The 27,884-nt window shown below is 38.7% G+C and overlaps 1 protein-coding gene across 1 annotated transcript in view; it reads right to left on the bottom strand.

Moving 5' to 3' along the window:
- Positions 1 to 27,884, bottom strand: part of LOC104586484 (Pseudouridine synthase family protein) — an 88,526-nt gene that overhangs the window by 1,356 nt on the left and 59,286 nt on the right. The window contains exon 8 of the mRNA XM_010243734.3: positions 21,586 to 21,852. Coding sequence (XP_010242036.1) covers positions 21,586 to 21,852 — 267 coding nt within the window. The remainder of the gene's footprint in view (positions 1 to 21,585; positions 21,853 to 27,884) is intronic.

Raw genomic sequence — 27,884 nt, 5'->3', positions numbered from 1 at the left:
GAAGAAATAGAGAAAACACCAAGATTTAACATAGTCTAGCTCAATAGCCTACACCCATGGGAAGAGAAGGAAAAATATCCACTATGAGAACAAGAGATACATGGTTTACCTCTCTATAAACTCACAAAAAAATATCCACTCTCACTCAACCCTAATCCCACACAACCAATGGCTTCAACAAGAAAAAATACCAAATTATATCAAAATTTCACACAAGCCCCTCTTCCATAAGTCCCCAAAATCAACATTACAAATATACCCTTATAACCTCCAACACCCTCCTTGAAAGAGAAACCAAACACAACCAAATAAAATAATATCTTTTTTTTCAGTTAACTCAAGAAAATTTTATTAAGATTAGGGAATGAAAAGTACAAGAAGTTGTTAAGTGAAAGACCCTTTACAGCAAAGAACTCCACACACATTTAACATTGCATCTTAGATTCTTGAATAAGAAGAAAATCTGGTTTTTCCTTTCTAAGAAGTTCCTTAAAAGATCTCCTTTTTGTTGCACTTCCTAATCCCCTCACATTCCAACTGATAATTTTCATTATGAACCTTAATCAGGCAGCCCTAACCACCTTCCTCCCTATAATCCCCCTTTTCTTCTCCCTCCCCTAGCACTGAACTCCTTATCCCCTTTTACATCAATGATTAATTTCTCTACAAAAACTTGTAAAAAAGAGAGAAGGAAAAGATAGATTTGGATCATGTGAGATGCCTGGTATGCCTTCCCACTTTACCTCTCCTAGTTCTTGGATTGTGGATTTTGGAGCTAGTGCTCACATGACTGGTATGCTTTCCCACTTTACCTCTTACAAATTGGCTCCAAGGAAAGGTAAAGTCACTGTAGTTTATGGATCTCAAACTCCAATTTTGGGTTTGGGTGAAGTCATGCTCTCTCATAATCTTTCCTTGAACTCCATCCTTCATGTTCCTTAGTTGGACAAAAATCTTTTATCTGTTATCTCCCTTACCAAATCCCATAATTGTTCAATGGCATTTTTTCCTTCACATAGTGTTTTTTAGGACCTAAGTACAAGGAGGACGATTGTTATTGGACATGAAGCTAGTGGAGTTTACCTTTTTGATTAATCCTTTAAGCAAGGATTATTTTGCCAAAACGAGTTATGTCAAAGTGAAAATGTAGAGAACACTAATGTGGACCCCACTGTGTTCGTATGTCAGCAATTAGTTATGATTAGGATTTGATTAGGATTAGTCTATTTCAGCTTTATCTTATCTTATTATCTTGCCATGTAAGCAATTCAGTCCTTTTACAATTATGATACTATGTATATAAGTTCAAGAGTGGGGCGGCTGTTTCTAATAACAACCACTCTCTCTTTTCTCAAAACCTCTCTACGAGTTCTCTCTCTCCATCTCTCTTCTTCTCTTCTCCTTTTCTTTTATTTTCTGTTCAAAACCTAAGGCTAATTGTAGTCTTGTACGACTACTTGGTAGCAGAGCAAGATCTAGGGCTTCTCATGTGAGTCTGATCCAGCCAACCACATGAGAATTGCCTAGGACTGGAAGAATAGAAAGATCTTTCTTCGGTTGATTCTTGGAGGTTATCAGAAATTGTAGCAGCTGTCCAAAGATTGGATCATACTCTTGATAATCAAGAAGAATCGGAGAAAGATAAAAGGTTCAAGATTAGTTTTTTTATCAAGACTGGAGGTGGCGATCAGAATTTCAGAGGATTTCTGGATCAAGATCAGTTTTTTTATCAAGACTGAAAGTGGCGATCAGAATTTCAGAGGATTTCTGGATCAAGATCAGTGTTTTTAGAATTTTCTGGGTAAGATTTTATTCTTTCTTAAGACCGGCAGCAAGATTAGTTTAAGAGAAAATCCCCAAAATCCAGGAATGTTACTGTTTGGGATAGGTGATCAGACTTGCCTCCCTTGATTTAAGTCAACTTTTTGCTCTCTGGAAGTAGAGCTGTTTCAGGACTGTTACCACTGAATCTGATTTCTGTTTCTAGGCCACTGCTATTAGTTTCAAAACCCAGTAGGCGGACTGATACAGTAGTTAGAAGGTTTTTTTTTTTTTTTTTTTTTAATTACTGAATCTGGATTCTGCTTCTAGACCTACTGTTATTAGTTTCAGACCCAGTAGGCCGACTGTTACAGTGATTAGAAGGTGTTTTTGATTAACCCCTAATCAAAAATGGAGTTTAAGAGCCAAGGGGAGGGTGTTTCTAGAACTGGTTCAGGTAACATGACTGAAAACACTTTCCAGATTACAACTGTTAAGTTTGATGGATCAAACTACTTAGAACGGGCCCAATCATCCATGATGGCCATTGGGGGTAGAGGAAAACTGAACTATTTGTTGGGGAATGTGAAGGAACAAACTAAGGAGGATCCCACTTATGCTAAGTGGATTCAAGAGAATTATTTGGTGATGACATGGTTGTGCAACTCTATGCAGCCACACATTAGCCGAAACTACTTATGGGCAAAAACAGCCAAGGAAATATGGGATGTTGTGAAAGAAACCTACTCTCAGCCCCTTAATGTTGCTAGGGCTTATGAGATGAAATGTGAGGTTAAAAATCTCAAGCAAGGAGAGAAACAGGTCTGTTTATTTTTCAACCTTGAAATCCCTGTGGCATGAAATTGAACACCTTGAAACAATTGAATGGGAAAATCAGAAGGATGCACAAACTTACAGAAAGCAGGTTAAAACTAATAGAGTGTTTGAGTTCCTAGCTGGTCTGAATTCTGAATATGATATTGTGATACAACAGTTGTTGACAAGAGACGGTGTAACTCTATCCCAAGCTTATTCCCTAGTGCATAGTGAAGAGACTAGGAGAAAAGTTATGTTACAACAACAGCCTTTTGAATCAGCCCTGGCAGCAGTTAGGCCGAAATCTAGGGGTGATAAGGAGAGGGATATGAAGAAGGAAGCTAAGGACCTAGTGTGTGAGCATTGCAAGAAATCTAAACATACTAAAGACACTTGTTGGAAGTTGCATCCACATCTAATTCCAGCAAAACTCATCTGGCACAAGAGGCACTCCTCTAGACACCTTAGCTGTTGTCTAAGCTGCTCTAACTCAATTGGAAAATGAAGTTGGTAATTCAGCTCCTCCTACCTCAGCTTTTGCTCATTCAGGTAATCGGGTCTCAGCTTACCATGCCTCAGCTACAGGTAATACAGAACATTCTTGGATAATAGATTCAGGAGCATCTGACCATATGACTGGCTTGCCATCACTATTTACTACCTATCATTTATCTTCCGATAGAGACAAAGTGTCCATTGCTGATGGCTCCCTTGTTCCTATTTCTGACAAGGGAGATATCAAGTTGTCTAATGTCATTTCTTTATCTTCGGTTTTGCATGTTCCTAAACTTAGTACTAACTTGCTTTCAGTTGGTAGCATCACAAAAAACCAAAATTGTTTAGTAACTTTTTTTCCTGATCAATGTATTTTTTAGGACCTGGAGACAAGGAAGGTGATTGGGACTGGCCATGAGACAAATGGAATCTATCTACTTGGAGGGAGTTTTCATTGGGAAGGTAGTGAAACTAAGAGGTCTTTTGTTTCTCAGTCTATTGATCAGATTATGCTTTGGCATAATCGATTGGGTCATCTATCTTTTTGGGCTTTGAAGAGTTTGTTTCCTAGTTTATTTGAATCTATCCAAATGTCCAGTTTGAGATGTGAGAGTTGTGAGCTTGCAAAGCACTGTAGGACAACTTATTCGTTGAGTAACAATAGAAGTAGTATTCCTTTTGAAATTGTGCATACCGATGTTTGGGGACCTTATTATATCACTGCAATGGGAGGGTATAGATATTTCTTGCTGTTTGTTGATGATTATACTCTGTTTTCTCGGGTCTATCTTATGCATTCTCGATATGAGGTTCTAGCATTGACCCGGATCTTTCATCAAATGATTTTAACCCAATTTGGTGTCAAAATCAAAATTTTTAGATCCAACAATGCGAAAGAATATTTTGAAAATCCATTAGCCTCTTATTTGCTTGCCCATGGGATTATCCATCAGAGTACCTATCCTCATACACCATAGCAAAATGGGGTTGCTGAGAGAAATAATACACATATTGGAGGTGGCCAGAAGCATTATGTTTACCTCCAATGTGCCTAAACGTTTCTAGGGTGATGCTATTCTTACAACGATATATCTCATCAATGGAATTCCTTCACAGGTTCTTGACAAGAAACCTCCTTTTACCCTTTTGTATCATGATAAAGAGTTATTTACCGTTCCCCTCAAAACCTTTGGGTGTACTTGCTTTGTTCAGATTTTTGGACCTCATCATTCCAAATTTTATCCTAAGGCCTCAAAATGTATCTTCCTTGGTTATGCACAAACTCAAAAGGGATATTGCTGCTATGAACCAACTTTTGGGAAGAGATTTGTCTCTATGGATGTCACCTTCTTTGAGGATGTACCCTACTATCCAAGGGTTTCTCCTTAGGGGGAGAGTAGTGAGGTTGGGATTAACTCATTAGAAGTTCCTTTACTCGTTCCATTATGTGAAGAGGGATGTAATGGGGAGGGTTATCAGAGGTGCAGGGATGTGAGAGTCTATCACAAACGGTGGAGGCAGGTTGATTTTGGTTATCAACAGTCTAGGCCTGCCAAAGTTCCTTCTGCAGATCCAAATCCAGGTACCATAATCCCTTTACCAGATATTACAGATGAGATACCTCCCACCATTGAGCCTTCACCTTCATTGGATGACCTAGACCTTCCTAAGGCTGATTGTAGTCTTGTATGACTATTGAAAATTTGAATCATTTGAAGTTGTGGCATTGCCATCTTGGTCATGTGTCTTTTAAGTTCATTAAGTTTTTGTTTCCAAACTTGTGTCAGTCTATGTCCAACTTGAGTCTACAATGTAAAGTCTATCATCTCTCAAAGCAATGTAGACCTATAAGTACATATTTTGCGAGTATAAGAAAAAGTGTTGTTGCTTTCAATTTGATACAAATTGATGTTTGGGGCCCATATTTTATTCCTTGTATGGGTGGCTATAAATACTTTATCCTGCTCATTAATGATTACTCTTGATACACTTGGCTTTATTTGATGAAAAGTAGAGGTGAAGTTCCCTCCATTGTCCAAAATTTCTTTAGAATGGTAGAAATTCAGCTTGAGAAGAATATCATGATAATAAGGTTTGACAATGCTAAGGAGTACTTTGAAAAGCATCTATTACTCTTCCTTGAAGAAAAAGGAGCAATTCATCAAAGCTCATGTTCCCATACTTCACAACAGAATGGTGTAACAGAGAGAAAAAATAGACATGTGGTTGAAGTTGCTAAAGGGGTACTCTTTCAGATACATCCGTCCACTCGTTTTTGGGGAGATGCAGTTGAAGCAATAGTTTATCTCATTAATAGACTTCCTTCACAAATTCTTCATCTCTAGTCTCCCCATCATCTTCTCTTCCACAATGATCCCATTATTTGTCTTCCTCTTAGAGTCTTTAGTTGTAGTTGCTTTGTTCATGACTCGAGTCCTTCTTGCCTCAAACTTGATCCCAAGTCCATCAAGTGTGTTTTTAGGTTACTCCTCAGTTCAAAAGGGGTACAAGTGTTTTGATCATCACACTAACCAACAATATGTTTCTAGGGATGTTATATTTCTTGAGTCTACTCAGTTCTTTCAGTCATCTCTCCTTCTCTTCAAGGGGAGAGTATTGGTGATGATTGGGTTCCGTTTTGTCACCCAGTTCCTACATCTGTGAATATTCCTAGTTCATCTTCTTTTCTTCCCACTTGCAATGATAGTACTCCTACTCCTCCTACTCCTACTCCCCCTATTCCTTAGCAGCATTCTTGGTAGCAGTTGTTCATAAGGCACAAAAAGAAGGTTCTTCGTGAGGCTAAATTCCTACAATAATCTAACCTCCCGGTTCCAGGTAATTTTGAATGCAACCCTCAACCTAAGACTCTTGTTAACTCAGAACTTCCTATTCCTACTTTAACTAAGCCTCATATCTCACAAACCGGCCTTGACCTTCCAATTGCAGTTTAAAAAGGAAAAAGGAAATGTACTGCCTATCCCATCACTGTGTTTTTTATGATACTCTTTCACCTTCCTGCTATGCCTATATTTCTGCCATTTCCTCTGTTTCTCTTCCCTCATAATGTATAGATGCAGTGCAGTCCCTCTAGTGGAAGGATGCTATCAACCAAAAGACGGAGGCCCTCATAAAGAACCAAACATGGGAGATTGTTCCACTTCCTGAGGATAAAGTCCTAGTGGGTTGCAAATGGGTGTATACAGTTAAACATCAAGTTGATGGCTCAATTGAAAGATATAAAGTTAGGATGGTGGCAAAAGGGTACACCCAAACTTATGGGATTAACTATTAGGATATCTTTGCACCTATGACCAAAATGAACTCTATCCAAGTGATTATGTCTCTTGCTACACACCATTAATGCCCTTTGTACTAGATTGGTGTGAAGAATGCCTTCCTCAATGAAGATCTTCAAGAGGAGGTTTACAAGGATCTTCCCCCAGGAGTTGCCCTCCCTAATAGTGAGGGGAAGGTTTGTTGTTTAAAGAGATCCTTTTATGGGCTCAACCAGTTTCCCAGAGCTTAGTTTGATGGATTTAGAAGGGTTGTTCTTAAAATTGGGTTTACTCAATCATAAGTTGATCATACTCTATTTATAAGAAGGGTTAATGGACTAGTGACTTCGTTGATAATGTACATTGATGACATTGTTGTCACTGGAGATGATAGCTCTAGAATATCCCAGCTAAAGTCATTTCTTGCTTCCGAATTTGAGATCAAAGATCTTGGGAAGCCCAAATACTTCCTCGGAATTGAAGTAGCAAGATCAAATGAAGGGATCTTCATTTCATAGAGAAAGTATGTGCAAGCCAATTGAAACTCCCATTGACCCCAATCATAATCTAAATGCTGATGATGGAGACATTCTTCCAAATAATGGTGTCTACCAAAGACTAGTTAGTTGGCTTCTCTATTTGTCCTTGACCAGACCTGATATATCCTATGTCGTAAGTGTGGTGAATCAATTATACATAACCCCAAAACTTTACATGTGTAGGCAGTCAACAAGATTCTTGCCTACTTAAAGGGGTGCCCAAGCAAAGGAATGTTGTATTCCAACCATGGGCATCTCATGGTTGAGGTTAATACTGATGTTGATTGGCCAGGCTTTGTGCACGATAAAAGATCCACTTCTGGTTATTGTGCTTTGGTCAGATGTAGTGTTATGTCTTAGAGAAGTGAAAAAGCAATCAATTGTAGCTCAATCTAGTGCACAAGAAAAATATAAAGCAATGGCTCATGGTGTATTATAATTCCTTTAGAAAAGGACCTTGTTATCTAAGATTGGAATCCAAGCTGAAGTTCCAATGAGGTTGTACAACAATGATAACCAAGCTGTGCTACAAATATTGCTCATAATCTACTCCAATATGATCGCACTGTTGAGTTGGGCCTAGTTGTTTTTATTCTTATTTTAAGTTATTTAGTTAGGAAGTTGTTGGGCTTTAGGCCCATTAGTTTATGTTTTTAAGTTGTGACTGTTCAGCTACATTAGTAGCTACCCTACTAAGGGCATCCTTGTAATATCTCATTCTTTAAGTTAAGTATAAATATAATGAGGGGTTGGCGGCTAGGGTTAATCTAAGAATCCTGGTTGACTTCCTACTCTTTGTCTTCCACCTCTTTCCCTTCACAAGAAATTAGACTAAATTTGCAATCAGTGATTTCTACTTGGTATCAGAGCAGGCCGAAGGTTCCTTGAGTTGTTTTCTCATGCAGCCCTAGATCGGCCGACTGCATGGTGATTTAAGAGGCTGATCGAAGATCTCAGGTAAGCCCAGTTTTTGGATTTTTTGGTGGATTTGTGTGCCCTGTAGCTGGTCTAGGGTTTCTCATCAAAATCAGGAAAAATTGGAGAAAGGGAAAGAGTCTTGTTTCTATTTTACTCTTCAATTTTGACCTAGGAAGTGGCGCCCTAATTTTTTAGGGTTCCTTGGAGATTTTTGTAAGGGGCGGTTCAAGTCTTGCTTGATTTGGAGGCTTCTAGAGAGAGCGGCTGCCTCTTCTCTCTCTTCTCCTGTTCCACAGAAAAGGAATCTTTTGTGGGAAGACAGTCTAGGACACCAGAAAGGTGTTGTTGGTTCCAGAGGTGTTTCGTTTACACTTTTTGAGAAGCATGGAGGGTCACGGAGTTGAAAATAAGCCCAAGAGTGAAATGGGACCAATGGGAAGAGGTGCTGGAGACCTTTTCGGGACTGGGACCATTACTATAGTTAGGTTGGATGGCGCAAATTACTTAGAATGGTCACAATCTGCAAAGATGGCCATTGGTGCTCATGGGAAATTAGGGTATATCATTGGTGAAGAAGTGAAACCCGAAACTAGCAACTCCCGGTGGGTACAGGAGAATTATATGGTGATGACTTGGTTGTATAATTCCATGTTGCCCCATATAAGTAAATTTTTTTTATGGGCAAATACAACTAAGGAAATATGGGATGGGGTTGCAAAAACCTATTCATAGAGGGAGAATGTTGCTAGGGCTTATCAGTTGAGAAATCATATTATTTCTACAAGGCAGGGAGATAGACCTGTTGCAGCCTATTTTTCAACCCTTAAAACCCTGTGGCAGGAGATTGACCATTTAGAGACATTTGCTTGGGAAACCACTAAGGATGCAACTACCTATCAAAAACATCTAGAGAAGTATAGGGTGTTTGAATTTCTTGCGGGCCTTAATCCTGAGTATGATATTGCAAGACAGCATCTTCTTTCCAGGGACAGTGTTACCCTCTCCCAAGCATATGCCTTTGTGTCAGGGCGAGGAGAGCAAAAGAGATGTGATGATGAAAAATCCTATTTCTGATTAGTCTGCCATGGTGAGTATTGTGAAACCTAAACAAAGTGGAGATCAGGGTGGCAGCGAAATCAAGAAGTAAGATAAAAGAGATTTGATCTGTGACTACTATAAGAAGCCTAAACACACAAGAGATACTTACTGGAAGCTTCACCCACATCTTGTGCCGACTAGACTGAAAAATAAGAAGGGAAATACACACATGGTAGTTACTGGTGACATTTCGGCCCCTCCTACTATAGCTGCTCTGGAGTATGTTGCAGCTGTTGCAGTAAGGGCCGAACTTGAGAGGTATGGGCAACTTCTGAACTAGTGGAATACAACCAGTTCCAGTTCAGCAGCAAGCGGACATCAAGGTATAAGTGGCACTGGTGGAGTCCACTCTACTTCCTTTTCTCACACAGGTAGTTCACACATCACTGCAAATTATGTTTCTACTTCAGGTAAGGAGGGACTTCCTTGGATTATAGATTCTGGAGCATTAGAGCACATGACCCATAGCTCTACTATTTTTTCTTCTTACCAGCTCTATTCTAGCAAAGATAGGGTCTCCATAGCTGATGGATCCCATGTTCCCATTGTTGGAAAGGGATCTGTCAAGATTAGTGATTCTATTTCTCTACCCTCTGTCCTTCGTGTTCCCAGATTGAGCACTAATTTGTTATCTGTTAGTAGTTTGATTAAGAACCTGAACTGCTCAATAATTTTTTCTCTTGGTCATTGTATTTTGCAGGATCTGGATTCAAAGAGGACGATTGGGAGTGGTCATGAAGTGAATGGGATCTACCTCCTGGATGTGCTTCCTCCTCATCAGAGTCATCATGTCAACAGGGGTAGTGAGTCAGGGTCTGCGGGTCAAATTATGCTTTGGCATAATCGTTTGGGCCATTTACCTTTTTCTTCTTTGAGTCTTGTTTCCAAAACTTTTTGAGTCTGTTAGTTTGTCAAGTCTGGAGTGTGAAGGTTGTCAAATTGAAAAGCATTGTAGACATTCATTTAAACCTAGTAATAAAAGGTGTTCTTCTTCTTTTGATGTTATTCATTCTGATGTGTGGGGACCTTACCATGTTCCTTCTATGGAAGGCTATCGATATTTTCTCTTATTTGTGGATGATTTCTCACGATACTCTTGGATTTACCTGATGAGATCTCGCGATGAAGTACCATCCTTGGTGAGGCAATTTCATCAAATGGTGCTAACACAATTTGGAACAAGAATAAAGGTGTTTAGATCAGACAATGCTAGGGAATATTTAGAAAAACACCTTGCCTCATATTTGTTAGAATATGGTGTTGTCCATCAGAGCAGTCGTCCCTACAGTCCACAGCAGAATGGTGTTGCAAAAATGAAGAACATACACATTGTTGAGATTGCAAGAAGAATGATGATCACAACTACAGTTCCAGTTCGGTTTTGGGGTGATGCAGTTCTCACAGCAGTATATCTGATTAACAGGGTGCCCTCTCGTATACTTGGATTCAGCACCCCATTCAGTCTTCTTTTTCCTGAGGGGGAGATGTTTCATATTCCTCTCAGGGTGTTTGGGTGTGTCTGCTTTGCACATATCCTTGGTCCTCACTGCTCGAAGCTTGATCACAAGGCAAAGAAGTGTGTCTTCCTTGGATATGCAGAAAATCAGAAAGGGGAGTGTTCTGGGGAAGTGAGTCAGCAGTCTATTCCTCTCCCAGTTCCAGTCCCTATGTCTACTCCTGTGCTTGACCCTCATGTGTCACCTACCTTACCACCTCCTTTGTGTCCTGCTTCTCAGCATTACTTACGACAGAGACTTCACAAGGAGGTTGATTCCACTACAGCAAAACTCACATCACTTCTTGTCGGTTCCTTGGAGACTCCAAATTCAACTGACATGGATTCAGGTATTCCTCTTGGTCCCGCTACTGTTTCTGTTCCCATTGATTCTACTAACCCTGCTACAGATAACCTTGATCTTCCTATTGCTCTCAGAAAAGGGAAGAGAAAATGTACTGCTCATTATATTTCATAGTACTTAACCTACAGTGGACTTCCTCCTTCCTACTAGGTTTTTCTTTCCTCTCTTGACGCAATGTCTATACCCAAGGGTGTTAGTGAGGCTCTCTCCAAACCTACAGCTTTGATTAAGAATCAGACATAGGACATTGTGGATCTACTAGAAGGCAAGGAGACAATTGGATGCAGATGGGTTTACACAATAAAATATAAGGCAGATGGAAGCATAGAAAGGTACAAGGCAAGACTTGTTGCAAAAGGGTACACACAGACCTATGGCATTGATTACTTAGAGACCTTTGCATCAGTTGCAAAGATGACCTCTATTCGGATACTTCTTTCTCTTGTTGCCTCATACTCTTGGCCCTTGTTTCAACTTGATGTGAAGAATGCTTTCCTAAATGGGGATCTATAAGAGTAAGTGTATATGAATCTTCCTGCTGGCTTTTACAGTGATACTGAAAAGGGAAAGGTATGCAGGCTTAAGAAGTCACTTTATGCTTGAAACAATCTCCTAGAGCATGGTTTGACAGATTCAGAAAGGCCTTGATTGCTTTTGGCTACACTCAAACTCAATCCGATCATACCTTGTTTGTGAAGCGAAGGGGATCTTTGGTGTCGGTCCTAATTGTTTATGTGGATGATATTGTTGTCACGGGGAATGACCTAAGTGAGATTGATTGTCTGAAAAGGAATCTACATAAAGAATTTGAAATTAAGGATCTTGGAGAACTGAGATACTCCACGAGTCCAACATTGGGAGGCAGTTGATAGGATTCTTGCTTATCTGAAGGGACACATGGGCAGAGGCATATTGTTTACTGATCATGGACAATTGAAATTAGAGGCTTATACAGATGCAAATTGGGCAGGATGCCTTGATGACAGGAAATCAACTTCGGGAGTGTGCACCCTTGTTGGGGGTAACCTTGTCTCGTGGAAGAGTAAGAAACAAACAGTGGTGGCAAGATCAAGTGTTGAAGCTGAATACAGGACCATGGCACCTGGAGTTTCAAAACTTCTCTAGATCCGTTACCTATTAGAAGAAATTGGTGTATAGGCAGAAGAAACTATGATGTTGTACTGTGATAACCAGGCAGCAATTAACATTGTCCATAACCCAGTCCAGCATGACCAAACTAAGCACATTGAAGTGGATAGACATTTTATCAGAGAAATAGTGACTTCTGGAGAAGTTTGTCTTCCATACATTGCTTTTGATCTGCAGCTCGCTGATGTTCTCACAAAAGGTGTTGCAAAGAACAAGTTGGAGCATGATCTACGCAAGTGGGAATGTGCGACATTTACTCCCAACTAGAGGGGGAGTGTTGAGTTGGGCCTAGTTGTTTTTATTCTTATTTTAATTTATTTAGTTAGGAAGTTGTTGGGCTTTAGGCCCATTAGTTTATGTTTTTAAGTTGTGACTGTTCAGCTACATTAGTAGCCGCCCTACTAAGGGCATCCTTGTAATATCTCATCCTTTAAGTTAAGTAAAAATATAATGAGGGGTTGGCGGCTAGGGTTAATCTAAGAATCCTGGTTGACTTCCTCCTCTTTTCTCCTTCTCTTTTCTTCTCTACTACTGAAATCTTTATCTTCCTCCTCTTTCCCTTCACAAGAAATTCGACTAAATCTGCAATCAGTGATTTCTACTTGCACAAAACACATTGAGGTTGATAGACACTTCATTAGAGAAAGAATAGTCAGTGGAGAAATTTGTGTGCCTTTTGTAAGTCAGAAAGATCAACTTGTTGATTGTCTTACCAAGGGCCTCCATAAGTTGAAGCTCGATAAAAGCCAAGGCAAGCTAGGCATGATAGATATATATGCTTAGCTTGAGGGGGAGTGTTGAGATTATGTATTGTGGGTAAGGACATTCTTGTCCTTCTAATTTATTGAATTTTGGTAACCATTTAAGGACAAATTTGTACTTTTTGCAACATTAAGTTAAATGTCCTTCCTCCCACACTTCCAACTATTTAATTTTGTAAATAGTTATTCTATCATTGTTCTTCCTATTCAATTTTCTTCCTTTTGTTCTACTTCTACCTACTAAATCTTTAGATTTTTTTATCCAATATATATTCTTTACTTTCATTTTTCTAAATCAAAAAAACACAAGTTAAAAAAAATTAGACAAAGAACAAAGATCTTCATATCGTATTCATTGATAAAGAGAAAGCATGTAATTGAGTTCCTAGAAAGATAATATGGTGGGTTTTGGAAAAGGAGTACCAAATAGGCACGTTGACAAAATTAGGGACATGCATGATAGTGCAACAACCAATATTAAAAAACCTGTGAGAAAGAAATTAGAGTTTCCCATTACAATGAGGCTTCACTAAAGCTCAACAGTTGCCCTTGTTTGTTTGTACTAGTCATTAATGAATTAACTACATATATTCATTAAGAAAACACACAACGTATGTTGTTTGTTGACAATCAAGTACTATTGACTAAACTAGAGAGGATCAAATGTAAAATTAGATTTACGAAGAAATTCCTTAGAAACAATATGTTTCAAAACCAATAGGATTAAAACAGAATATATCCAAAGCACATATTTAATAATAATAGGAGTGAAAAATAGGGTACGTTTATTGGGATTGTAAACCAAGAACTATCTCAAAGTGACATCTTTCTTTAACAGGGGAGAGATAAGAAGTCGGCATTCCCCACACTTTTTCATGCACTTCTATTCAGTCAGTGAAGTGTGTAAATAACCATATGAATGAGAATAAACATGTAGCCCCTTTTGTCTTATCAATCAACTGGTTGATTGAGTCCTCCACTGCTATGGCCAACAATGCTATATGGAGAAAAGGATTGGACAACCCTATACAAAACTGCTTGGCAATTAGGTGAGGCGAGCCCCCAAGGGTGCCCACCTAGGCAACTATGGGTAGAACACCTTAGATATGATCAAATTTCTCACATACAAGGAAAAGTAAAGTTCAAATCAAAGAAAAGCTAAATCTTTCACATAAAGGATTGGTTCCACCGTCCACCTCCAACCCACAGTAATAGGAAAGACAACTCCCCCTTGAGCTGGATTCAAGAGATCTCCTCGTCCTGTGATTGGGACACTAGTTCCCCTCCCCACCCACCCCCACCCCCCATTTGCAAAATCTCCTAAGGCCCTAGCTTCAAAGGAAGCCCCTTAAAGAAGACATTACAACTAGTTCGGTGGCAACGAACAACGGGAACAACAACCTTCCAGTAAGTTCCTCTTTCAATGAGTCTAGAGACCTATTTGTCATTGAGGAACCACTGAAAATAATTCTTTTGGCAACTGATTCTAACCCTCAACCGTTGAGGTCAAGCATGTCTAGTCCTAACCCCACTGGAACAACCCAGGTGGTCGATGGCTAGATCCCTTGCAACACTGCAAACTCAGGTTTCTTGGTAGGTAACCCACTATCAGCCCATGCATTTTCTAGGCATATGCAAGTTCTCATTTAGTGAATTTCCAAGTGTTCTACAAGGGCCTCGAGGACATTGTGAAGTAATTACTTGTAGCGATTGAGCGCAAAGCATTGCTGGACAAGAGTTTGGAAAATGCCAGGGACAAGAGAGGAGGATTGAGGAAAAATTGTGAGATCTTGCAACAGATCACTTAGGGCCTCAATGATAGAACCGGGAACTCAGATGGCAGCTTCAAAGTAGGAAGATGGGTAGAAAACAATCTTCTAGGCTTTTGTGAATTTTTTTGGCTCCATGGGGCTAGACAACTGGGCTCAAACCCATAACCCTTGCCCCACTTCAACCTTGGTGCAGACAGTAATAATAGGCCAGGCATCCTCCTGGTTCAAGAATACAAACTTGAAAATTCCAACCCTGCCACTGTCCAAAGTTTCTAGAGTAATAGGTTCTCAGTTGGTGCTTTAAACCTACTGTGTGCTCTGCTAGAGGCCAGCTAGTTATTTGGGACAATTTGAGGATCTCTAAGCTATCTATGTGGGTTGGTGAATTCTCCATCTCGGTGGATCTAATTTTAGATGATGGTTTCCAATGCCTTGTATCTTTTGAGTATGGCCCTACTGTTTTACAAAATTTCAACTCCTATGGGAGATTTCAACATAATCATGTTCTTTCATGACAATGGTGGCTCCAGACTCACTGCAGGCATGAAGGGTTTTGTTTCATTTGTCAATCAACAAGAGTTGATTGATCTTCTTCTTACTGGAGGCAACTACACATGGACAAGCAACTAGAGAAAAACCATGCTTGTCAAACTTGGCCACTTCTTCATATCTCCAAAGTGGAAAGTGCACTTCCCAGCCACTCATGAAGATGCTCTGCCAGGCCTCAATCTCTCTCCACTCCCCTTTGCTCCTGATCTGAGGCTCTTTTTTCCACATGTCGGGCCCTTTCCACTTCGAGAACAATGATCTACAGGAATAAGGTTTCATCAACAAAATCTAAAACTGGCAAAACTATTGCAAGGTTGTGGGAGTGCAATCTCATGTCATGGCCAAAAACCTATAATTCATCAAGAGGATGATTAAGGAATAAGGATTGACAACACACAACTCCCCACACCCCCAGTCTACAGAAAGATGAGTGTTTGAAAACTATTGTCAAGATTGACAAGGAGTAGGATATCACCTCTAAAGAAGATAATAATATCCAAGAAAATATCAAGTTACTTTAAAATAAACTCCTTACAAGGAGATTAAATAGAGGCATTGATCTAGAGTTAAGGGGCTAAAATAAGGCAATAACATAGTTTTCAAAGCGCCAAGGTGAACCTAGGTGACTAGGGAGCACTTAGTTGCTTGGTCAACTAGGCGCCTGCCTAGGCGTCACTTAATGTCAAAAAAAATAATAGAACAAAAAGGGGATGGACCCCTATTTTCACCAATGGTTTTTGTTCTAAAAGAAGAAGAAGAAGAAGAAGAAGAAGAAGAAGAAGAAGAGCACACACACTACATTCTATGATCAATTTCCCTTTCTTCTTCAAAGACATACAACTTGGAAGAATCAAACTCGTCTTCAAATATCATATCTCTGACTCATCTTGAAATATCTTCTCTATCAGAAACGTTGGCAAGATAAGAAATTAATAAAAAAACTTATTATCTTATGAAACAAATAAAATAATGATTCGGTGCATCATGTCTATGTTTATATTATAGACTTTAAATATAAAAAATATTAAATATGCGAAACTTACAACTATATATATATATGGTGCTTGGGTGAGGCGAGACCCAAAAAACTACACGCATAGGTAGGTGCCTAGGCGTCGCCTTGACAACTATGGGCAATAACAATACTGTCTTTTCCCACAAGAGGGAAAACAGGAGAACCAGGCGTAACACTATTACTAAAATCAAGTAGTAGTGGAGGCGACAAGAAGCCTTATGGTGTGTGCCTCAATTCCTGTTTGTTTTTGGGGAGATGCAATTCTCACAGTTGTGTACTTGATCAACCATGTACCTTCACGTGTCATGGGGTTTAAGGTGCCATTTAATCTTCTATTTCCAAATGAGAAGATATTCCATATACCTTTAAGAGTAATTGGGTGTATTTGTTTTGTTCACATTCTTGGTCCTCATTGTAGGAAGTTGGATTCTAAGGCCAAGAAATGTGTTTTACTTGAGTATGCTCAAAACCAGAAGAGGTATTGTTGTTATGATATAATGTCAGGGAGCAAGTTTGCCACTATGGATGTTACCTTTTTTGAGTCTACATTCTTTTTCTCTGGTGGTTCTCCTTAGCATAGTGTTTTGGGGAGGAGAGCTCACAATCTGTTTCTCTTTCTATTCCTTCATTTGGTCCATTAGCTCTAACTGTTGCTCCACCATGAGCTCCTCTAGTCACACTGTCAGATCCACTATGACCTGCCTCATAGTTCTTTCAGCACCAATGCAAGAGGGTTGACTTCACACATGCTCCAATAGGAGAAACTGCACCACTCTCCGTCAATCCATCTGAGATTCTAGGTGCAATTGATACAGTTCCAAGTATTTTCCTTGAGTTGTTATTGCCTCTGATCCCATTGATGATGTTTCTGTACCTAACATTGATGTTAGAGCTGATCTTGATTTTCCCATTGCACTCCACAAGGGAAAGAGAAAGTATACAGCCCATTGCATTTCACACCATCTCTCCTATAGTGCCCTATCACCTTCCTACTGTGCCTTCCATTCTTCCCTAGATTTTGTCTCTATGCCCAAGAATGTTAGTGAGGCTCTCTCTAAACCTGAGTGGAGAACAACTATGATAGAAAAAATGGAAGCCTTGATTAAGAACTAAGCATTGGAGATAATTGAGCTTCCTGTGGAAAAGGAGACAACTGAGTATAAATGGGTGTTCATTGTGAAGTACAGGGCTGATGGCAGCATAAAGAGGTACAAGGAAAGGTTTGTTGCAAAAGGGTATACACAAATCTATGGCATAGATTATTTGGAGACATTTACACCAATAGCGAAGATGAGCTCAATTCAGATCCTCTTGTCTCTAGCAACTACTTACTCATGGCTACTCTTCCAATTTGATGTTATTAATGCAATCCTTAATGGTGATTTGCAGGAGGAGGTATATATGGACCTACCAACTGGTTTCTATGAGAATGTTGGTGAGGGAAAATTTTGCAGGCTAAAGAAGCCATTATATGGTTTGAAATAGTCACCTAGGGCATGGTTTAATAGGTTTAAGGGGGCATTGATCCATTTTGGATACACTCGGACCTAGTCAGATCACACTCTCTTTGTGAAGAGGAGAGAATCACTTGTGATAATAGTGATTGTGTATGTGGATGATATAGTTGTTACAAGGAATGATCTGAGGGAGATTGATACACTCAAGAAGTCACTGCAAAAACAATTTGAGATTAAGGATCTAGGTGAACTAAAATATTTTCTAGGGATTGAGGTTGCAAGATCCAAGCATGGGATATTCATCTATCAGAGGAAGTACGTATTGGACCCATTGCAAGAAACTGGGAAGCTAGGAGTTAAACCAGCTGATACTCCTATTGATTCAAACCATAGGATTAATGCTCTAGACAGTGAGTTTGTTAAGGATGTGGGGAGATATCAAAGGATGTGGGTTAACTGGGAAGCTAGGAGTTAACCCAGACATTTCCTATGTCGTGAGTGTTGTGAATCAGTATATGCATGCTCCTTGGGTTCAACACAGGGAAGCCATTGATTGGTTACTTGCATACCTAAAGAAACATCTTGATAGAGGAATTTTATTCACAGACCATGGGAATTTGAAATTGGAGTCCTATACAAATGCAGATTGGGCAGGTTGCCTAGATGACAAGAGATCCACATCAGGGGTGTGTACCTTTGTGGGGGGAAATCATGTTTCATGGAAAAGTAAAAAACATTCAGTGGTGGCAAGATCAAGTGCATCGGCTGAATATACATCTATGGACCATGGTGTATCAGAATTACTTTGGGTTAAATCCTTGCTAAGTGAGAGTGGGATAGACGCAAAGGAGCCAATGTTGTTATATTGAAGTTGATAGGCAGTTCATAAAAGAAAAGGTGACAACCGGAGAAGTCTGCCTGCCTTATGTCACCACTGAGTTATGGTTGGCTAATGTCTTCACCAAATGGGTCGCAAAGAACAAGCTTGAACATGACCTATGCAAGTTGGGAATGTGTGACATTTATTCCTAACTTAAGGGGGAGAGTTGAGGAATTTGTGTAGATTTATTAGTTATTTTTCTGCAGATTTGTTGGTTAATTTGTTTATTATTTGTTTAGTTAGGGAGTGAGGACCACAACGCACTTGTAGGGGCCCTAGAGTGGTGTTTTCAAGTCCTTTATTTAGCCACCCCATAAGGGCATATTAGTCATTGTACATAATTTTTACTTAAAGTATAAATATCAATAAGAGGGGGCAGCAAGATCATATAGCTTTCTCATTCTTTTCTCCATTCTCTCTCTTATCTCTTATAAAAACCTCTTCTTTTCTTCTTCTTTCTCTACAGTTTTTTGTTTCTGTAGATTTCTACTTAATGGCAAAGAGATTACACTACAAGTGTTTATTTAGGCCCAAATAGTGATGGAAAAGTTTCAGTTAGGAGCAATGGGTTCGGGCACTAAGGACGGCAGAGCCTTAACATTAAATATTGAACATTGTTGGGCCTAATAGCTTTGGACAAATTCCCCATAGCAAAGGGAGTGAATTTAGCCATGTGGGGCCCACTTCCTTTTGGATTAGATCCAAGAAAAAGGAAAGAATCCTAATCTCATATATTGGCTCCAATTAAACTCCTATGCGTCTCACACCTAACAAGTTCATTCTCTCACAAGGTTCTTTAATTTATAAAAGGATTCTAGGACTGGTTTGTTGGGAATTAGAAAGTCCCAATTTGATTATGACTTGCTAGCCAAACCAAAAAGCCAAGTTCAACAAGGAAAGAAGATACCAGTCGTTTTCCAATTCGATTGGGAGTTGATTAGGGTTTAAAAGGCTCTAATAAGAGCTGACTTAAAACCCTTCTCCCCAAATCATCCGTTAGAGAAAAGCAAAAGCATTCGCTTCTGCATGCCCTAAATGCTCTAAAATAGTTGATCGGAACCACCATCGAACCAGTCCAATTGTAGCCAAGTTCACTGTGTTAGATACCTTGGAAGATATACAAAAGCAACCGAAATTCATCCTTCACATCAAAGAGCTGATTGGTAGTGCAAGAACAAAAGTGTTCCACTTACATCCTCTTGTTGGGTTCATGAGAGACATTCAAAGTTTGGGTGTGAACACCGTAGCGACTCACTGCACTTGTGGTGGGGTTCTCCTTCAGGCATGAAGTTTAAAATTATAGTTTTCAGTCTAAAAGACCTTGCTCCAAACCCCATGTTCGATTCAATGTTTGGAGAAATTGTTTCTCCTGAAACATTTCAGCACAGTAGCAATTTTATCGACTTGATTTTAAATTGCAAATTATCTACTAATTGATGTGTTTCACATTTCTGTTACATTAGAACTTCCATTTTGGTCGATAGATATTGGTATTACTTCAGATTTTATTTTCTAGTCATGGGTATCTTAAAAATATGATTTTAAGGTTTTCCAAAAAATTTCTGTTAGTACAAAATTATTATTTATGTTAACTTCTAGACCTATTAAGGTAATTTTCGTATTTACTATTTTTAGTAAACCATAATATTTTTAAAGTTAGTTTTAGCAGTATTAGGAATGTGTTATTACAGTTTCTTAGGAGCTGGAGTACTTATTTAATTGTCATTATGGGTTACCTATGGTTTTCTCTCAGTTTTGAAACAACTACAAGTTGTTTTGGGTCAACTTCTAGTCAAAATTGGAGTCTGTAAAGGGATATCCGACTAAACAAGTTGTCTATAAATAGCCATTGTAAATGGAGTTTAAGGAGAGTTGATTTGATGAAGTTTGGATTAGTGAATTCTGGTTGTTGCCAGAACATTTTCATTCCCCCTCTCTTATCTTTCTTCAAAATTCTAATTAATCACCCACAGCCCCTCATTCACCAACAAAGCCCACCACCAGATCTTAAATTAGTAGGACTCTACCCCATCCTACATCAGGTATGATACACTTTAATAAGGTTCTTTTGTGATCAGAAGACTTTTAAACAAATTAAATATGGGTACTTATTTGAACATCCCTGCCCATATTTTTGATTCACAAAAAATCCCTTCTTAATTAAATATGGTGAAATACACTGGTATCCTCATTATTGGATATATATATCAATAATTAGCAGGGTCTTGTTGTTGCTCTTCTCCATCTCTGAAGTGCATTCATCTTTCCCAACAACCTTGGCATACCCGACAATCTGACCAAGCTGCTAGAGAGAGGTGGAGATGACTTTCACCATCAACTGCACAAAACCCAGTCAAGGATAAGATTATGGACATTGGATCACTGGAGAAGTTCCTTCAGGAGAGGATCAAAGTCAAAGGCAAGGACGGTGGTCTCAGTGACTCCATTACCATCAACCATGAAAAGAGCACAATCACTGTCACCCCAGACAGCAACTTCTCTAAGTGGTATTTGAAATATCTGACCAACAAATACTAGAAGAAATACATTGTACAGGATTGGCTCTGAGTGATTGCTCCGGACAAAGATAGGAATGCTTATGAATTTTGCTACTTCAACATTGCTGAGAATGAGGGAGAGAAGGAAGACTGAAGATCCGGATCAGGTTTTCATTAGTTAATGGTTATTTCATTCATGATGTTCCTACTTAAAAATTTTGGACAAATTCTAAGTTTCTTTTTATTCAAGGTTTACTCACCATGTGAATTCCTTTTTCTTTTCTTTTTTCTCTTTTGAACTTGATATTATTGCCTAGTTTATGGGGATTAGCCACTTTTCCTTTATGATACTGTTAGATTGGTTTCCTCAATTGCTTTCCCAATTGGGTAAAGATATCTTTAGCATTATTGATAGATTGCCAAAAAAAAATAGTGTCATTCCGTCATTCACCACCCTTAATTGAGAGTGGTTGCTCAGTTTATCAAAAGTAGGGACTCCAAAATCACAAAACTAAAGTAATAGAAGAGATAAAAGGTTTCATATATATATTTTTTTCTCTACTCAATTTTATTCTTATTCAGTCCTAAAATAATAGACAAAATAGCCATTATATGTGTTTTGTCTCCATTTAGCCAACAAAAGCATTTTATTCTGTCCGTATTAATCTTGACAACAGGTATCAGATTGAAAGCATTGTACTAAAGAAATAAACTGAAGGAAGAAATAAAAGAACTCCTACCTGATGGTAAAGAAAAGAACGTGCCCGTGCTGTAATCACAAAGGAACGGTGTCTTCTTCTTTGCCCAAATTCTTGACCAGCCACAGAGGATTCTGCAACTTTATGATGATGGGGAATAGAAATTTCTAAAGGCTGCTCAATGTCTACTGAAGATGCATCTTGCTTTGTATAAGTATTTTGTTCTCTCTCTAGAATTGATGGGAAGTACGGAGTGGAAACTACCTCAGCCACATGAAGTTCATCTAAAGTTCTAATAGGTGACTTTGCCTGCAAATCATTAATAAGGTACCAAGCTATTTGTTGAGAACAGAAATACATTAAGCACATTTCCCAAGCTTTTAGTAGGAGACTACATAGAACAATACTAATTAGCACCAACAATTCAAACCTCACCTGCTTTTACATTTTTAATTTCAAATTGGCAAAGAAGTCAAGGTTTTCTTTGCAGGAAAAGGATAAAATATCCATTGAAAACCCCCCATCTTTTATGTTTCCTTTTAAATAAGGAATGGTGTTTATTGAACATATCCTACTTGATGAACGGAAAACACACCCTGATTAATAGCCAAAATATACATTCCTAGAAATACCAAAAATTAGTACCACATTGCATTAAAAGGCCATTTTTTGTCATAAAATAAGGGATATACCACATTTATCAAAAAGTGGGATGAGATCAAATAAGCAGCCATCGACAAAACACCAATAGATTTATTTTTTGCAAAACAACATGGGAGGGACAAGGAAACGATCTTATGGTAAAGTGGTCCTTATCAAATGTTTGACATAGAACGGGAAGTGTGGGAGGAAAAAGAGCATCGTCCTCTTCAAAGAGAAAATTCTTCAATCCACAAGAAGAAGAGAAATCCTTAAACCCACAAAGAAATGGAGAAAACCCAAAGGAGATTGTATTCAATTCACTATATCAATGTACTTAGATTGAGAATGTACAATGATCTTATTTATAGATAAATCATCAACTAAAAAAGAAAACTCCTAATTGTATACAAACTTTCAAAAGTACCTATCTAATAAAAAATTAAACTTCCTAATTCAATTGGATTTAAAAGCACTTATCTCCACCCCAATAAAATCAACAGATTTCAATCTCAGATGCTCCGAGAAATCAAGGGAGTTATAGGTCATAGGCTCACTTTGAAGTGTATTTTCATTGTAACCTTCCACAATATTCTTCACCACTTGAATTTCTTGAATTCTTGAATTATTTGATCCTCTTGCTTGGTGATGCATTCTTGAAAATCATCCAGACAATTATGCACCTGAATGCCTTTAGATTATAGAGAATCCTGTTCTTGCACAAGTAGTTCAACTTCTTGAATTTTTGGAACATCCTGACTAGTAAATTGCTTCACATAATCTTCACAATTTAAAACCATATTTTCAATTGTGTCAACTTGCATCTTTGCTAAAGAAATTTTCATAGGCTCTAAATTCTTACATTGAAAATTCATATAATTCTCCATATAAGAATTTATTCTCTTAATTAAACAAAATAAAATTTCATCAAAATCATTTGGGAAAAACTCGTTTGCCAACATTATCTTCATTTTTTACCATGAATGAATTTCATCCCTACCTTGACCTAGTCTATGGTATTGTAATTCATCCCACCAATTTTCTGCTTGTTCATCAAGCTTGTGCAATGCAAGTCACACTTTTTTCTTTATAAATATCTCATTGAGTTCAAAGTAGCTCTAGAACAAACACCCAATTGATAAAATCTTTCTTGAAGAAATCACCATTAAAATAGGAAATATCTTCAAAATCAAGCACCTATCTAAAAATAGGCGGATTACGAGTAATATCCCAAGTGCAAGACCTTTAGTACATACGACCCAAAAATTTTACTCTTGCAAGAGTCTTTTCTCCACCATAGTTTGTCACCTAGGCGTCTTTGGCTGGGTGCCTCATCTAAACACTGTCACTTATGGCAACTAGGCACCCTTCTAGGCAACTAGGCACCCACCTAAGCAAAAAAATGGCAAGGCAGGTGCCTTATTCTAATATCACTGCAGAATATCTCCTCTACCCTTGTCATTTGCATCAAAGACCAAACTAAAGAAGTAACAGGACCAGGACTGCAGAGGAAGAAAAAGAAAGAAAACGTGGGTGAAAATGTGCATCATTTATCTATAGGTCATCTTGCTAGAGACGATCAACCCTTTGGTTGAACTTAGAGAGGTTTTGTGGGGAGGATTGGATAAGCTGAAAGTGAGTTGGGACTGGTAGGTAATGGAAAGATGATTGGTTCACAAAATCGCTCCTCTTCATTTTGATCAGAAATGACTGATCCTTCAAAAACAAATAATTGTTGGCTCAAAAATCGTTTTTCGAATAATGATCATTTGAAACAAAATTTTAACAAAACATAGACTTAATTTGTTCTGTTGCCAAGCATTAGATTATAAGAAGGATGAACTATGAAGCTAAAGAATCAAATGAAAGGAAAGAAAATCTATAAACACCCCAATTAGAGAAAAAGTGAGACAGAGAGAGAAACCAAAATCCGTATAAAATGAGAATAAGAGCAAAAAAACTGGAACTTGCATAATAAAGAGACATTAATTCGATAATGTAATTTTTATAGAGAAACAGAATATAGCCATTGATCTTTCCATGATGAGGAACACTGTTGACTCATGAAAAACACCTGGTAATGAGATTTTTTTTGCAGCATTCGATAGAAGTTTGGGAGCTTTTCAATTGTTGGTGGCATCTGATACATCTGCCATCTGCAAATTTAGGGTTTTAGACAGGATAGAATGAGTGACTTGAGATGATAATTGTATTAGAGAACATATCCTGCTCCAGGTGGTCTGATAATTCTGTTTTATTGGTTTTTCAGTACCTCCTTCCTCCATTGCTCTTCTTTGGCTTGTTAAGCAACCAGAGCTCCCCACAATTTACTTTCCATCTGTGAGCAGGGATAGAACCAAAAACTCTAATTTGATGCAGATCCTGACTGGACTGAACACAAAAGCTCAGTCCAAACAAAGAAGTTTGTAGGGCAAATGTAACGAAGGAGGTGGTATCCTACAAGGTATATGTAAGTAGATCCTGAAACTTCAGCGCATATATATGTTTTACTATTGAAATTTAAAAGATCACAGGGTTTTGATAAGAGAAAAAGAAACAAAGAATGAATAGAAGGGGCCACTTTTAAAATCAAATAGATGAAGGGGCCAATCAAAGGTAGCAACTAGAGATAACAAAACTCGAACTGAACTCACTTTAGCCACAAGAGCAAAGGTCTCAAGGTAATCAATACCATACATCTGAGTGTAGCCTTTAGCAACCAATCAAGCCTTAAACCTCTCAACAATACCATCAAAATGATACTTGATAATAAAACACCCATTTATAACCAACTGGTTCCTTCCCCTCAAGCAGGTCCACAATATCCTAGATATGGTTTTTATGCAAAACATCTAGCTCAGTCATCATAGCATCCCTCCATTGTGGTTTGGATAAGGCTTCTGGTACAAACTTGGGAATCACATGTGTAGAAACGGAGGCAAGGAAAGAATAATAGGTTGGGGAAAGAAAGTTGTAGGACAAGTGTTTGGAGATACAATGTGTTATACACTTCCGCTTGCCTTTGCGAAGGGCAATAGGAAGGTCAAGGTCTAGAAAGGTAGCAGACGAGTCAGAGGAAGGCTGACCTATGACCTCAGTTGTGACGGAAGGTGCATGAGGCTCTGTGGAAGGAGTGGAAACAACTTGCCCATACTTGAGTCTTTGTCTTTGGTACCACCTTTGAACAATAGGATGTGAAGGAACATGGGAGGATGAGCAACAAGAGGAGGGGGAGCAGAACATGTAAAGGAGACGTAATGGGTGGTGCAACCAAAGTAGATGACTCCATAGAAGACTCAATAGGAACTGGAAGAGGAATAGCCGGGGACATAGCAAACAGCTCCTCGAAATGCTCCCCATTACAAGAAGTACCAAAGAAAGGAATAAACTCAACAAATGTGACATCCCTAGTGACAAAGCGGGTGCCACAAACTGGATCAAAACAACAATAACCCTTTTGTGTGGAGGCAAATCCTAGGAAGACACACTTGTGGGACTTAGGCTCAAATTTGTGTCTCTGATGGTTCAGAAGATGCATATAATAGGTGCACCCAAAAACTCAGAGAGGAAGAAAAAAGAGATCCTCATCCGGAAAGAAAAGCCTAAAAGGGGTTTTGAAACCTAGAACCCAAGAAGGCATACAGTTAATTAAGTATATATTAGTAAGGGCAACATCCCCCCAAAATTTTGTAGGAACATGAGATGCAAAAAAGAGGCTTCTAGTAACTTCAATCACAAGGCAGTTATTCCTTTCTGCCACTTCATTCTGTTGTGGAGTGTAGGAACAAGAACTTTGATGGATAACCCCAAAGGCATCAAAGTAGGATGAAAGGTTCGTCTCAAAATATTCCTTAGCGTTACCCGATCAGAATATTTTGATCCGAGTGTTAAACTAGGTAAGAATGAGTTCATGAAACTTTTGCACAATAGTTAGAACTTCATCCCGGGATCTCATGAAGTAAATCTAAGTATAGCGAGAGAAATCATCAATAAAGAGGATAAAATACTTGTAACCCCCCATAGTAGGTAAATGATATTGGCCCCCACACATCAGAGTGCACAATATGAAAAGCATAAATAGATTTTTAATTGCTCATTGGATAAGACTATCTACAATGTTTCACAAGTTCACAAGAATCACAATGAAGACTCGAAAGAGATATTCCCTTAAACATGTCGGGAAACAAATGACTCAAAGTAGAAAATAGATAAATGACCAAAACATAAATGACATAACATGACTCGATTAATAGACTCTAACAAAACAGATTCCAAAGCAACTCCATTAGGTGGTCCAAGACTTCTATCAGGTGTGTCCATCAAGTATATTCCATTCGTCTCATGGTCACTCCCAATCATCCTCTGAGATTTCAGGTCCAGAAAAACACAATAAGTAGGAAAGAAGGTTATGCTACAATTCATGGATTTAGTTAAGCTATTAATAGATAACAAGTTGGTGTTAAGCTTGGAGACATAAAGAACAGAGGATAAAACAAGAATGTCAGATGCTTTAATATCTCCTTTGCTAGAGATGGGAGCAAGGGACCCTTCAGCAAGGGTATCATCTCTCTACCAAAGAGGAGTTGATATGAACAAAAGAGGTTAGGTATACTAGTCATATGGTTTGACGCACCAAAATTAACAATCCAAGGGATTTTATGATTACCTAAAATAGTAGAATGATTTGTAGAAGCACAAGTACCTGAGTGAGCAAATGTGGATGATGAGGTGTTGCCTTAAGGGTTGGATGCTGCAATAGTGGTGTCCAAGTGATTAAGTAACCTCCCATACCTCTCAAACTCTACCTTTACTGCTGCCAGTTGCTCCATAGCTGATTTTTCTTCACTTTCTCTATATCCACCTTTAGGCATTGTAGCAACATTTGCATTTTTAGGCTTCCCTGTCTGACTACTCTTCTTGAAATTGTTGTTACTGTTGTTCCGAAACCTGTCCGGGAGAAGTTCTGGATGGAATTTCCAACAAGTGTCATTAGTATGCTTCGGTTTCTTCCAACAAGTGTCCAAGTGATTAATTGTACTTGCCGCCTACGCTCTTCACTGCTCACCATAAAGTATGCACAAGCAAGGGTGACTTCATCTTAGGCCAAAATATTCTGCCTAGTAATGTCAAACTCAGGGTTGAGTCCTGTAAGAAACTCAAACACCCTATTTCGTTCCACCAACTTTCTAAATGTCTCTGCATCCTTTGTGCTCTCCCATACAACTGTCTCCATAGCATCAATCTCCTACCACAATGATTTCAACATGGAGAAGTAAACTGCTACACTCTCCTACCCCTGTCTCAGATTGTTCACATCACTCTTCAACTTATAAGCTCTCGCAACATTCAACTTTTGTGAATATGTTTCAGTGACACTGTCCCAAATCTTCTTGGCAGAAGTCATCCAAAGGTAATGTTGGCTTATGTAGGGGGCTGCATAGAGTTGACTAACCACCCAATCACGGTGTAGTTCTCCTACATCCATTTCTCATATGTAGGGTCCATCTCTGCAGGTTTCTCCTTATTGCCTGTGAGATACCCCAATTTACCTCTACTACAAACAAAAATCAGTATAAACTGCGCCCAAGCTAGGTAATTGGTTCCATCTAGTTTAATTGTAGCCACTCCACTCAAAAAGGAATCTACCAAACCAGCCCCGGATACCAGAGTCTACTTCATTTCACTTCTAGATTGCTCCATCA

Source organism: Nelumbo nucifera, chromosome 5 (genome assembly GCF_055504915.1).
Source record: "Nelumbo nucifera cultivar China Antique chromosome 5, China Antique-T2T, whole genome shotgun sequence".
In the NCBI taxonomy this organism is placed as follows: Eukaryota; Viridiplantae; Streptophyta; class Magnoliopsida; order Proteales; family Nelumbonaceae; genus Nelumbo; species Nelumbo nucifera.
Note: the sequence above shows the minus strand (reverse complement) of the source record. Positions and strands in the feature narration are given on the sequence as shown.